General features: G+C 41.1%; 1 protein-coding gene across 2 annotated transcripts in view; it reads left to right on the top strand.

The window, feature by feature from the left end:
• Positions 1-13,738, top strand: part of AK9 (adenylate kinase 9) — a 150,602-nt gene that overhangs the window by 37,391 nt on the left and 99,473 nt on the right. For both annotated transcript variants that reach the window (XM_062187650.1, XM_062187651.1), the window contains exons 8-10: positions 2,054-2,182; positions 4,561-4,635; positions 9,584-9,679. In XM_062187650.1, the coding sequence (XP_062043634.1) occupies positions 2,054-2,182; positions 4,561-4,635; positions 9,584-9,679 (300 nt within the window). The remainder of the gene's footprint in view (positions 1-2,053; positions 2,183-4,560; positions 4,636-9,583; positions 9,680-13,738) is intronic.

Below are 13,738 nucleotides of genomic sequence, written 5' to 3'. Positions count from 1 at the left end.
GGGGCTTCCATAGCCTAGACAGCTCATGGCAAGAGCCTTGGGTGATTGCTGACGTCATAAATAAGAGTGCCAATTGTTAAATCAACAACGGGAGTCACTGGGTACAGGCTCCCCACGTAGAATCTCTGTCCTTAATGTGTTTTACTATGAAACTTAAAACAACACTACTAGTCGAACAATACCCTATACCTTGTGCGGTTGTGTGAGGGCAGCCTATTGAAATCCTTGCTTAGTATATACTAAGTTGATCTTCAGTATATGAAGATAATTGAAAATGAAACTCGATGAAAGGCGGGATGGGAGAGGGAGAGGGAGAGGGGAGGGTCGCGGGAGGGAGGGAGGTTGGGGGGGGAAGCCACAACAATACAAAAGTTACACTTTGTAAATTCACATTTATTAAATAAAAATAAATAAATAAATAAATATTTGTGCAACTTCCCATTCCATGAAAATAAGCAATTTTAACATTATTTTACTACATATGTATATTTTTATGTCTCCAATCAGAGTTTATGTTCTTTTTGGATGATAACCTTGGTTTCTGTTTTTTCCACATACTTAATGTGAAAAATATATGAAACTTTACAAATAAAGGCTATCTTTCCCTTGTCTGATTAAAAAAAATTTTTTAAATAAATAAAAATATCTGAAATTGCCAAAAAAAATTTACTTTTAGAAATGATTCTAAGGGCAATATTAGCAACATGAAGAATTATCAACAAGGCTATTTATTGCAACATTATTTATAATTATGAAAAATCTGGTGGGGGGGCAGCACTGTGGTGCAGCAGATTAAAGCCCTGGCCTACAGCACCGGCATCCTATAGGGGCACTGGTTTGAGTCTCAGCTGCTCACTTCCGATCCTGCTCTCTGCTATGGCCCGAGAAAGCAGTGGAAGATGGACCACGTCCTTGGGTCCCTGCATCTGCCTGGGAGGCTCGGAAGAATCTCCTGGCTCCTGGTTCCTGGCTCCTGGCTTCAGCTCAGCTCAGCTCTGGCCGTTGCGGTCATCTGGGGAGTGAACCAGCAGATGGAAGACCTCTCTCTCTCTCTCTGGCTCTACCTCTCTCTGTAACTCTATCTTTCAAATAAATCTTTTTAAAAAATAAAGTATAAAAAAATGAAAATCTGGAACATCCTGTTGTCCAACCATATAATGTAGTAATTAAATAATCATATGTTCAATGAATTATGTGATTTGGTCATGAAAATCATATTTAAAACCAATGATTAAATGGTTTACATAGGTAATATGATTCAAGTTGTATAAAATATGTATTTGTAGCATTGATAAAAGCTAGGAAAAAAGAGAAAGATGATAATAAACATGATACAGAAAACTTAGAGTGTGCCAGGCCAAGGGCGAGAACCTTCACATATATATCCTGTTCCCTCTGCCTCGAATGTGCTTTCTCCAGAAACTTGGGTGGCTCTGTCCTTCGTTTCTTTCTGGATTCCACTCACTTGTTACATAGGCAGAGCACCTGACATGAAGTAGCACCTTCTCCCTGTCACTCTCCATCCATTCCCCCCAACTTTGTTCACCTTCCTAGTACGTTCTAGTCTCACCTAATATGTTAAATGTTTATATGCCTAGTAGTTTATGCTCTGTCTTCCCCAGGTGCAGTGGGGGTTTTGTGAGCCCAGGGTATAAGTTGGTTTGTTCTCTACAGAATCTGAACTTCCTATCACACACAGTAGGCGCTCAATAAATGAATGAGGGAAGAAGGAACAAGTATCTAGAGAAGATCTGGTTTCTGTATTTTGTGTATAAAAATTTGACATCTCCTCTCCTACTCTCCACTAATTATTGGGAGCAAAAGGAAGTCAGTGATCATCCAAGTCAATTTAAAGCTTTATTTCAGCTGATAAAGACCCCGACCCCTTCAAAGTGTACCATCTTTTACTCTTAAATAAAAAACCCTCAGTCTCTAATCCTTTCCTCCCTCTGCTTCTCACCCCCAAATGGCCTCTAGGTGTAAGGAGGTAGGGATATGTCTTGTTAGATGAATAATTGTTTTCCTAAAAATATTAAAAATCTCTTCCATGTAGGCGTTTATTGCTGAAATGCAGATGGTGGCTGAAATTCTTCAACACCTGGTTCAGAGGCCTGAGGATTATTTGGAAAATGTTGAGAACACTGTTAAACTTTACAAGGAAACAACTCTTCAGGTTTTGGAAGTAAGAACAAGCTAGTTTGCTGACCGTGGAGATAGAGGCATTTGTGTTTTACCACGATTAAGCAGTTCACATGCCATGGTCCCCTCCGGTATCTGATTATCCTCCCGAGCGTGGTGGAACAATGTTAGAAGAAGCCTTCCGCCGCAAAGGCAATTTCCCCCAGCGAAGTTCCTGGGCTCTGAAAAGGAACTCTCTTTCTGAAAGTGACAGATGAACCGAATTTTTCACAGGTCCCTAGGAGGAATACATTTATGGATAGTAGTTGAAAACTTCATATTAAGAAACAATTTTGTTAAAGCACTTTCAATCCATAATTTATGGATTTAACAGAAGAAAGGTGCATTTAAAATAGACCTTTTGTTCTAAAAGGGATTCTTCCTTAGTTAAATCACAATTATTAGCCCTGGATTTGTTTCCATGGCCATTCCATTCAAAGTTGATCATACATAAACATGATAAGGTCATTATATATTGTAATAAAAGTTTTAATTAAATCAATTGGCATTTTAAAAGTATGATTGTTGAGATTATAGTTAATGAAAATCATATTTTATATGGTCAAAAAATCCGGAGAAGACTCAGCTAGATACAATCAACTATGTTGGAGATTTAGTCTCCAGGTTATGTGACTAGATGCTGTCCCAATTAATAGACTATGGAGAGAGGAAAAACAGTCCCCAAATTGCTTCTTCCCATCTGATAGAGAAACAATGATTTTCTTCGGTGCTGTTATATAATACTTATATATTTTAAAGACAAATGTGTGGACTGGCATATATTGTAATCCATCTGCTTAACTGAGAGTTAAATTTCATTTTCTTGTATATGGCTTTTATTTGTCCCCACATCTCTACCACTGGTCTTTAAACAGAGCTACTTAAGAGTAAATTATGTGGGCTGGCGCCATGGCTCACTTGGCCAATCCTCCACCTGTGGCACCGGCACCCCAGATTCTAGTCCCCAGCAGATCACGTGACAAGATCACTAGGGAGAAGGAATGACAGCTTCAATTTCATAAAGTAAGAAACTTCTATAAAGTAAATAAATGAACAAATCTTCACTCAGATGATAGACAGCAAAAATATCCCCCCATTGACCATGATGAAGGATTTGAAGTTTTGATATACTAAAATCTTAAAGAAATTATTTTTTAAAACCTTTAAGTTCACATTCTCCTAACAAATGGACAGCAAATATGAGCACACAATTAACAAAAATGACAGAAAAAGGGTTACAAGCGTCTAGAAAAATGTTCAGCTTCATTGTTGATAAAGAAATGCCCATGGAAGTACTGAACTAGCATTTTCATGATCCCATTTTAAATGAGTGCATAAGTGTTCTTTTTTTTTTTGACAGGCAGAGTGGACAGAGAGAGAGAGAGAGACAGAGAGAAAGGTCTTCCTTTGCCGTTGGTTCACCCTCCAATGACCGCCACAGCTGGCGCGCTGTGGCCAGCGCACCATGCTGATCCGATGGCAGGAGCCAGGTGCTTCTCCTGGTCTCCCATGGGGTGCAGGGCCCAAGCACTTGGGCCATCCTCCACTGCACTCCCGGGCCACAGCAGAGAGCTGGCCTGGAAGAGGGGCAACCGGGACAGAATCCGGTGCCCCAACCGGGACTAGAACCCAGTGTGCTGGCGCCGCTAGGCGGAGGATTAGCCTGTTGAGCCATGGCACCGGCCCATAAGTGTTCTTAATAGCAGCAAGCATATGGTAAAGCACCCTGCTAATAAATGATTATGGCTGGCTTTTAAAAAAAAAAAAAGATGCATTTATCCATTTATTTATTTGGAAGGCAGAGTTAGAGAGTGGGAAGGAGAAACAGAGAGAGAGGGAAAGAGAGACCTTCTATATGTTGGTTCCCCAGTTAGCCCCAATGGACAGGGCTGGGCCAGACTGAAGCCAGGAGCGTGGAACTCCATCTGAGTCTCTCACATGAGTATCAGGGGCCCAAGCGCTTGGGCCATCTTCCTGTGCTTTTCCCAGACATTTAGCAGAGAGCCAGATGGGAAGTGGGGCAGCCAGGATTTCAAGAGGCACTCATATGGGATGCCGGCCTTCAAGGCAGTGGCTTAACCCACTGTGCCACACATCTTGAACGGGCAAAAAAAATTTCATGGGAGGAAAATGAATAATACCTACTTTGGAGTGGCAGGATTCTAGACTTTTTAATTTTCTATAAGAAAAATGTATCTTCATAAAAATGTGTTAAATTTTTAAAAAATGAAGACCATCTGTGATTTAAATCACATCCATTATAATATGGGTAAGAGAAACAGTTTGGCTGTAGACATTTCTTCATAGGTTATCAAGATTCTGAGCTTATATTCAGGTTTCCCAGTGGTCCTGGATTTGAATGCTTCTTTTCTGTTCTTGCAGGAAGTAATGGCTGAGCACAACCCCCAGTATCTCATTGAGCTCGAGGGAAATAAGCCACCAGAGGAGCTCTACATGGTACGTGTGTGGTCCGTAAAGAATGTTCATGGTTTGGAACATCCAAGAGCTGTTGGCAGTATTGTAGTTATTGCCATAGACAGAAATATATATTTACTTTTTAAATGTTTTATTTGTTTATTTGAGAGGGTGAGTCACAGACAGAGGCAGAGACAGAGAGAAAGGTCTTCCACCCTCTGGCTCACTCCCCAAGTAGCCTCAATGGCCATATCTGGGCCAATCTGAAGCCAGGAGCCAGGAGCTTCTGCTGGGTCTCCCACACAGGTGCAGGAGCCCAAGCACTTGGGCCATCTTCCACTGCTTCCCCAAGTCATAGCAGAGAGCTGGATCGGACACAAACTGGCACCCATATGGGATGCCAGTGCTTCAGGCGGAAGCTTAGTCTACTACGCCACTTTGCCAGCCCCCTATATTGATATTTTAACACCATTTTTTCTTGAAACATTTGTACTGACACTTTCAAAAATGTGATATCCTATTTATTCATTTTTCCATACTAAATCAAAACTACATTTGAATTTAAAAATCTCCAGATGACAAAATGTGTCTCAAAGAAAACAAATGGTAGCTATTGAATACATGATAATATGCTTAACACTATTAATCATTAGAGAAACATGAATCCAAACTGTACCCACTAAGGATAGCCAAAGTAACAATAACAACAACAACAACAAAAAACAACAACAACAAAAGATAATAGCAAGTCTTGATAAGGATGTAGAAAACTTGGAACTCAAAGATATTTTACAAAAATGAGTAAGCTATACAAAAGTACAGTAGCTGTATGCACCTGATAGGTGTCTGGCTTTATGTCAAGGTCTGGGTTTACAGCTGGGAGTAGGCAAATGCATCCATAGATGACGCCCTTCAGGTAGTATCAAATATATAGAGGCACATAAATATTTAAAGAACAATTTGTGTTATAGTCACGAGGGGTATGATACTACGGAAGCTCAGGCAGAAAGACAAAACCTCGTCTGGTTAGGAGGGCTACCTCTCTGAAATCATTCTTGCATTGAAACCTAAAGGGTGAGTAATCATTAGAAGGGGGTGGACTGTGTTCTACAATACAGAAATGGTCTTGTACAAATAAAGACCCAGAGGTAAGAAAGAGCATAGGGAGCTGTGGGAACTGAATGTGGGACAGGAATGTAAGGGGGTGGGGAGGAGGGGCAGAATAGCACCAAGACTGTAAATAAGCAGGGGTTGCACCTGTGCATTGAGAACTCCTCAGCAGGGAGTAGACTGTCAATGAAAGGTTTGGGATCAGAAAGCAAAAGTGATCATTGTTTCTATTTGGGAAAGATTACACAGACTGCCGTGCAAAGAGAAGGCAGAAAGAGAAGCAAGTTAGTGGAAGGAGGACTAGTTTTTAGCTTTTGTGGTCAATCAGGTCAGTGATGATGGCCCTACCGAGGGTAGTGATCCCAGGGGCAGACAGAAGAGGACAACGACAGGTCTGAGAGAGATTTAAGAGGTCTACAGTTGAGTAATCTAATGTAGGAATTAAATGAGAGAGGAAAGGCAAAGACAGTGCCCTGATTTCTGGCTTGATTTCACTAGTGGGCATATGCTGATAAATGTTAGCATGGAGCCAAATGAGGGGAAAACTCCTTGCTTTAGGCGAACCCTTGCCAAGATCACCAGTGGTCTCCTCTTGACCAAGGCCAGTGGTCATTTTTCAGTTCTACATCTAATTCAGTCTAGAGGCAATGTTTGCCACAGCTGGCCATTTTTCCCTTCCTGCAGCCTCCACGCATCTATTGGTTTCTCCATCCCATACCACAGTAGTTCCTTTCTCCTCATGAGACACTCAAAATCTCTAACCTCTAGAGTTGAGGACCCCAGGGTTCTCCCACTGTGGGTTTCTCTCCATCCACTCTCTGTCCTGAGGAAACTTCATCCAGTGCACCAGCTTAACAGCTTAACTGCTTTCTCAACATTGGCAACTCTTTTTTTTTTAAATTTATTTATTTATTTGAAAGAATTACACAGAGAGAGAAGGAGAGGCAGAGAGAGGTCTTCCATCTGCTGATTCACTTCCCAATTGCCACAACAGCCAGAGCTATGCCAATCCGAAGCCAGGAGCCAGGAGCTTCTTCCCTGTCTCCCACGCAGGTGCAGGGGCCCAAGGACTTGGCCCATCTTCCACTGTTTTCCCAGGCCATAGCAGAGAGCTAGATCAGAAGTGGGGTAGCTGGGACTCGAACTGGTGCCCATATGAGATACAGGCGGTGGCTTTACCTGCTATGCCACAGCGCCAGCCCCACATCGGCAACTCTTAAATTCATGTCACTATCCCAGATCGCCCCCTAATTTCATACTTGTAAACCCAACTGCTGCCAAACTCCTGTATATCCAATTGGATGTCTAATAGTCATCTCCAATTTAAATGTGCAAGGTAAAACTCCACCACCACCACTTGGGCCAAAATATGCTACTCCCAGGGTTTTCCTCTTTCAGTAAATGTCAAAACCATCCTTCCAGCTGAGTTTCTTCTCCATTTGCCCTCTCATCCCACATCGAATGTGTCAGCATACACAGCAGGCTTCTCCTTCCACATATATTTTTTTTAATTAAACTTTTATTTAATGAATATAAATTTCCAAAGTATAGCTTATGGGTTACAATGGCTTCCTCCCTCCCATAACTTCCCTTCCGCCCGCAACCCTCCCCTTTCCCGCTCCCTTTCCCCTTCCATTCATGTAAAGATTCATTTTCAATTCTCTTTATATACAGAAGATCAGTTTAGTATATATTAGGTAAAGATTTCAACATTTTGCCCATATAGCAACATAAAGTGAAAAAACTACCATTGGATTACTAATTATAGCATTAAATAGCAATGTGCAGCACATTAAAGACAGAGATCCTACATAATTTTTTTTTCAAATTAATTAATTTTCTACGCCATTTCCATTTTAACACCAGGTTGTTTTTTTTTCATTTCCAATTCTCTTTATATACAGAAGATCAATTCAGTATATAATTAGTAAAGACCTCATCAGTTTGTGCCCACACAGAAACGCAAAGTATAAAAATACTGTTTCAGTACTAGTTATAGCATCACTTCACTTTAGACGACACATCTCTGTGAGTGAGATCCCAGTGGAAAGAACGGGGCCATCAAAGAAGGAGGTACCCTTCTCCGAAGGGAGGAGAGAACTTCCACTTTGACTATGACCCTATCGGAATAAGATCAAAGTCAGCGAACTCTAAAGGCTTCCATAGCCCTGGCAACTCATGACTAGAGCCTAGGGAGATTACTGACGCCATGAACAGGAGTGTCAAATTGTTAAATCAGCAACAGGAGTCACTGTGTACTTACATCCCATGTGGGATCTGTCCCTAATGTGTCGTCCTTCCACATATATTGAGTTTTACCACTATTACTACCTGAAACATGCTATCTTCAAGGTGGAAGGTAGAAGCTTCCAGAGGCCCGATTGACACTTGCCAGGCCTGTTAAGGCCCCAGCTTAGACCAACTACTCTAACATTTCTGCCCACATGGCATTGATGAAAGCAAGTTGGACAGAGAAGCTCAACATCAATGGAGTGAGAATTGTACTGGAACAAAAGCAGTGATCGAATTCACAAGGGGAGGAAGGTTGAATTGTGAATGAATAATGCAATCTACCATAGACTGCCATGGACCAGCAGCATTTTGGGTTTTTTCACCATCTTTCATCTTGGGTTCTCTATGCTTGCCACCATCCTCTCCTTTCTCCTTCTCCTCCTCCTCCTTATTTATTTTCACTTCCTTTTTTTTTTTTTTTTTAAGGTTTTTTTTCACATAGTTTCTGTATCGGGTTTCCTGGGATTGCCATGACAAAGTACCACAAAGTCAGTGGCTTAAAAAGACAAAAACTTACCTTCTCAGAGTTCTGGAGGCTAGCAGTTCAAAACCCAGGCCTCAGCAGGGCCACAGTCCCTCGGTAGCCTCTAGGGGAGAACCCATCCTTGTGTCTGCGAGCTTCTGATGGCTCTCAGCATTTCTTGGCTCACAGCAGCATCACTGCAACATGTGCCTCCATCCCCACACGCCTGTCTTCCATTGGCTGGAAAACAGCCTGTAGACCTGGCCCGCCAAGAAGGTGGCTATTAGAGGCCAGTGGGCAGATTACTGGGAGATGAAACGTGTCTCTCCAAAAGATACGTGCTTGCGAATGTGACCGTATTGGTTTTGTTTTGTTTTGTTTTCAAAGATTTATTTATTTATTTGAAAGGCAGAGGCAGAGAGTAAGAGAAAGAGAGGTCTTCCATCCGCTGGTTCACTCCCCAATTGGCTGCAACAGCAGGAGCTACGCCGATCCGAAGCCAGGAGCCAGGAGCTTCTTCTGGGTCTCCCACATGGGTGCAGGGGCCCATCTTCTACTGCTTTCCCAGGCCGTAACAGAGAGCTGGATTGGAAGTGGTGCAGCCAGGACTGGGGACTCAAACCGGTGCCCCCATGGGATGCTGCCACTGCAGGTGGCAGCTTTTTACCCGTTATGCTGCAGCGCCTGCCCTGAAAGTGACCTTATTTGGGAATAGGGTCTTTGCATAGATAGTCAAGGTCAAATGAGGGCATGCTGAATTAAGGTGAGTGGTAGTCCAATATGGATTAGAAGAAACTCGGATACAAATGGGAAAGACAGCTATATAATAAGAGACAGAGATTAGAGTGATGCATTTATGTGAGGACTTCAAAAAGTTCATGTGAAATAGATATTATGAAAAAACTATGCCTGAACTTCAAAATATTTTGCACAAAGTAAAGTTTATTGTCTTCCATATTCTGTGAACTTTTTGGAATACTGGCATACAAACCCAGAAACACAAAGAGGGTCCTAACACACCACCAGAAGCCAGGTATATTCAAGCAAGAATTCTACCAGCATATTGCTTCTTCAGAATATTTGTAGTAATCACTTACCATTGTATTTAAACATTTTTTTCTTTAGACAGTTTTAGAACGACTTAAACATCTGAACCTGAGAAGAGCAGCTATTATAACCAAACTTCAGAGTGCAGAAGAAGAAATTGACATAATGGAAAATGTAAGTTATAATTAACCACTTGAAATCCTACCTTTTCAATATATCTTGTGGTATTAATTACCGTTTCAAGATTTAAAAGGAGTAACCATAGTATTAGCAACATGTTCTCTTCTTTTGGACACTTTTTTAAAATTTATTGTTTAAGGAATACAGATTTCTTAAGTACAACTTTAGGAATGTAGTTATTCTTCCCACCATACCCACCCTTCCACCCACACTCCCACCTCTCATCCTCCTCCCACTCCCTTGCCAGTCCTGTTTTCCATTGAGATCCATTTTCAATTAACTTTGTACACAGAAGACCAACTCTGTACTAAGTAAAGATTTCACCAATTTGCACACACACACACACACACACCCTTCTTTGAGAACTATTTAATTCTCATAGTACAACTCATTAAGGACAGAGGTCCTTCGTGGGGAGCAAAGGCACAATAACTCCTGTTGTTGATTTAACAATTGACACTCTTATTTATGATGTCAGTGATCACCCGAGGCTCTTGTCATGAGCTGCTAAGGCTATGGAAGCCTTTTGAGTCCACAAACTCCGACCTCATTTAGACAGGGCCATAATCAAAGTGGAAGTTCTCTCCTTCCTTCAGAAAAAGGTACCTCCTTCTTTGATGGCTCCTTCTTTCCACTGGGATCTCACTCACAGAGATCTTTCATGTAGGTCATTTTTTGCCACAGTATTTTATCACTTTAGCACTTAATCCTATGTATATGTTCACCTTAACACTTAATGTAATCAATTTAACAAGATGGCATTGCAAAATATTTTTTTAGACACTAAACACAACAAAAGTATTGAGACAAACAAAAACAATAAAATCAGAGCAATTAACCATAGGAATAATGAAAAAACCCAGGATAAGTTTAAAATTTTTCTAGCACCAATGAGAGTAAAACATAAAATCTGACAGCTCTGTAAACATTCATTCCTTCAACCATTCAACTATTTTTTTAAGTAACTACTGTGTCGCTGGCAATGATATACTGTGGATATGAGGGTGATAAAGTTATAATTGCTAAGTACTGAAAGGATCACAAGGACTTTTAAGATTTAACCTAGGGGCTGATGCTGTGGCGTAGTGAGCTAAAGCTTCAGCCTGTGGCACTAACATCCTGGTTCCAGTCCCAGCTGCTCCTCTTCTGATCCAGCTCTCTGATGTGGCCCAGGAAAGCAGTAGAAGTGACAAAAGTCCTTGGGCCCTTCTCCCATATAGGAGGCCTGGAAGAAGCTCGTGGCTCCTGGCTTCAGATCAGCCCAGCTCTGACCGCTGTGGCCATTAGGGGAGTGAACCAGCAGATGGAAAACCTCTCTCTCTGTCTCTACTTCTCTTTCTCTGTAACTCTACCTTTCAAAATAAATAAATAAAATATTTTTAAAAGAAGATTTAACCTATTCTGGCAAGTTTAGTTTCAACAATATGAATAGAATTTTTTAAGTGCCAGAATCATAAAGGTTTAAAATAACCTCTGAAGAAAGAGGTCATGTTGTTACCCATACCATGTGGACCCAGAGATTTCAGAGGGTCAGTGTAGCATGAACTGGTGCTGAAGAGGGAAGAAAGGTGGGCGTGGCCACCACAGAGGTGGCCTCCCCTACTCCACATCATTATTGAAAGAAAAAAGGGAAATACCCCACAAATCCTACAGAAAATTTCCCAGTTAGAAAGTTGGCTTTTCGGAAATCCTATACACACAAGCATAAGGTTGTTGTAGTTCATGAGCTGTGTGACCAAGTGTATCTGCCCCCTATTTCTTTTTTTTTTAATTATCCTTTTTAATTTTTACATAATTAGCTTTCTTTTTTTTTACTTTTATTTAGTAAATATAAATTTCCAAAATACAGTTTATGGATTACAATGGCTTCCCCCCCCCATAACTTCCCTCCCACTCGCACCCCTCCCATCTCCCATTCCCTCTCCCATTCCATTCACATCAAGATTCATTTTCAATTATCTTTATATACAGAAGATCGATTTAGTATATATTAAGTAAAGATCTCATCAGTTTGCACCCACACAGAAACACAAAGTGTAAAATACTGTTTCAGTACTAGTTATAGCATTACTTCACATTGGACAACACATTAAGGACAGATCCCACATGAGGAGTAAGTACACAGTGACTCCTGTTGTTGACTTAACAAATTGGCACTCTTGTTTATGGCGTCAGTAATCTCCTTAGGCTCTAGTCACGAGTTGCCAAGGCTATGGAAGCCTTGTGAGTTCGCCGACTTCAATCTTATTCAGACAGGGTCATAGTCAAAGTGGAAGTTCTCTCCTCCCTACAGAGAAAGGTACCTCCTTCTTTGATGGCCCCATTCTTTCCACTGGGATCTCACTTGCAGAAATCTTTCATTTAGGTTTGTTTTGTTTTTGTTTGTTTTTTTGCCAGAGTGTCTTGGTTTTCCATGCCTAAAATACTCTCATGGGCTCTTCAGACAGATACGAATGCCTTAAGGGCTGATTCTGAGGCCAGAGTGCTGTTTGGGACATCTGCCATTCTATGAGTCTGTTGTGTATCCCGCTTCCCATGTTGGATCATTCTCTCCCTTTTTGATTCTATCAGTTAGTATTAGCAGACACTAGCCTCGTTTATGTTATCCCTTAGACTCTTAGACCTATCAGTGTGATCAACTGTGAACTGAACTTGATCACTTGGACTAGTGAGATGGCATTGGTACATGCCACCTTGATGGGATTGTACAGGAATCCCCTGGCACATTTCTAACTCCCCCATTTGGGGCAAGTCCCAAATTGTACATCTCCTCCCTCTCTTATTCCCACTCTTATATTTAACAGGGATCACTTTTCAGTTAAATTTAAACACCTAAGAATAACTGTGTGTTAATTACAGAGCTCAACCAATAGTACTAGAACAAAAAAAAATACTAAAAGGGATAAAGCATTAAATTGTACATCAACAGTCAGGACAAGAGCTGATCAAGTCACTGTTTCTCATAGTGTCTATTTCACTTCAACAGGTTTCCTTTTTGGTGCTAAGTTAGTTGTCGCCTATCAGGGAGAACATATGATATTTGTCTCTTTAGGACTGGCTTAATTCACTCAGCATGATGTTTTCCAGATTCCTCCATCTTGTTGCAAATGATCGGATTTCATTGTTTTTGACTGCTGTATAGTATTCTATGGAGTACATGTCCCATAGTTTCTTTATCCAGTCTACTGTTGATGGGCATTTGGGTTGGTTCCAGGTCTTAGCTATTGTGAATTGAGCTGCAATAAACATTAATGTGCAGATGGCTTTTTTGTTTGCCAAATTAATTTCCTTTGGGTAAATTCCAAGGAGTGGGATGGCTGGGTTGTATGGTAGGGTTATATTCAGGTTTCTGAGGAATCTCCAGAATGACTTCTATAGTGGCTTAACCAGTTTGCATTCCCACCAACAGTGGGTTAGTGTCCGTTTTTCCCCACATCCTCTCCAGCATCTATTGTTGGTGGATTTCTGAATGTGAGCCATTCTAACTGGGGTGAGGTGAAACCTCATTGTGGTTTTGATTTGCATTTCTCTGATTGCTAGTGATCTTGAACATTTTTTCATGTGTCTGTTGGCCATCTGGATTTCCTCTTTTGAAAAATGTCTATTGAGGTCCTTGGCCCATCTCTTAAGTGGGTTGTTTGTTTTGATGTTGTGGAGTTTCTTGATTTCTTTGTAGATTCTGGTTATCAGCCCTTTATCTGTAGCATAGTTTGCAAATATTTTTTCCCATTCTGTCGGTTGCCTCTTCACTCTCCTGACTATTTCTTTTGCAGTACAGAAACTTCTCAATTTGATGCAATCCCAATAGTTAATTTTGGCTTTGACTGCCTGTGCCTCCAGGGTCTTTTCCAGTAAGTCTTTGCCTGTACCTATATCTTGCAGTGTTTCCCCAGTGTTCTCTAATAATTTGATGGTGTTGGGTCATAGATTTAAGTCTTTAATCCATGTTGAATGGATTTTTGTGTAAGGTGATAGGTTGGGGTCTTGCTTCATGCTTCTACACGTGGAAATCCAATTTTCCCAGCACCATTTATTGACTAGACTGTCCTTACT

The sequence above is a fragment of the Lepus europaeus genome, chromosome 3 (assembly GCF_033115175.1).
Source record: "Lepus europaeus isolate LE1 chromosome 3, mLepTim1.pri, whole genome shotgun sequence".
In the NCBI taxonomy this organism is placed as follows: Eukaryota; Metazoa; Chordata; class Mammalia; order Lagomorpha; family Leporidae; genus Lepus; species Lepus europaeus.
The sequence above is the reverse complement of the archived record's forward strand: the minus strand, read 5'-3'. Positions and strand labels throughout refer to the sequence as shown.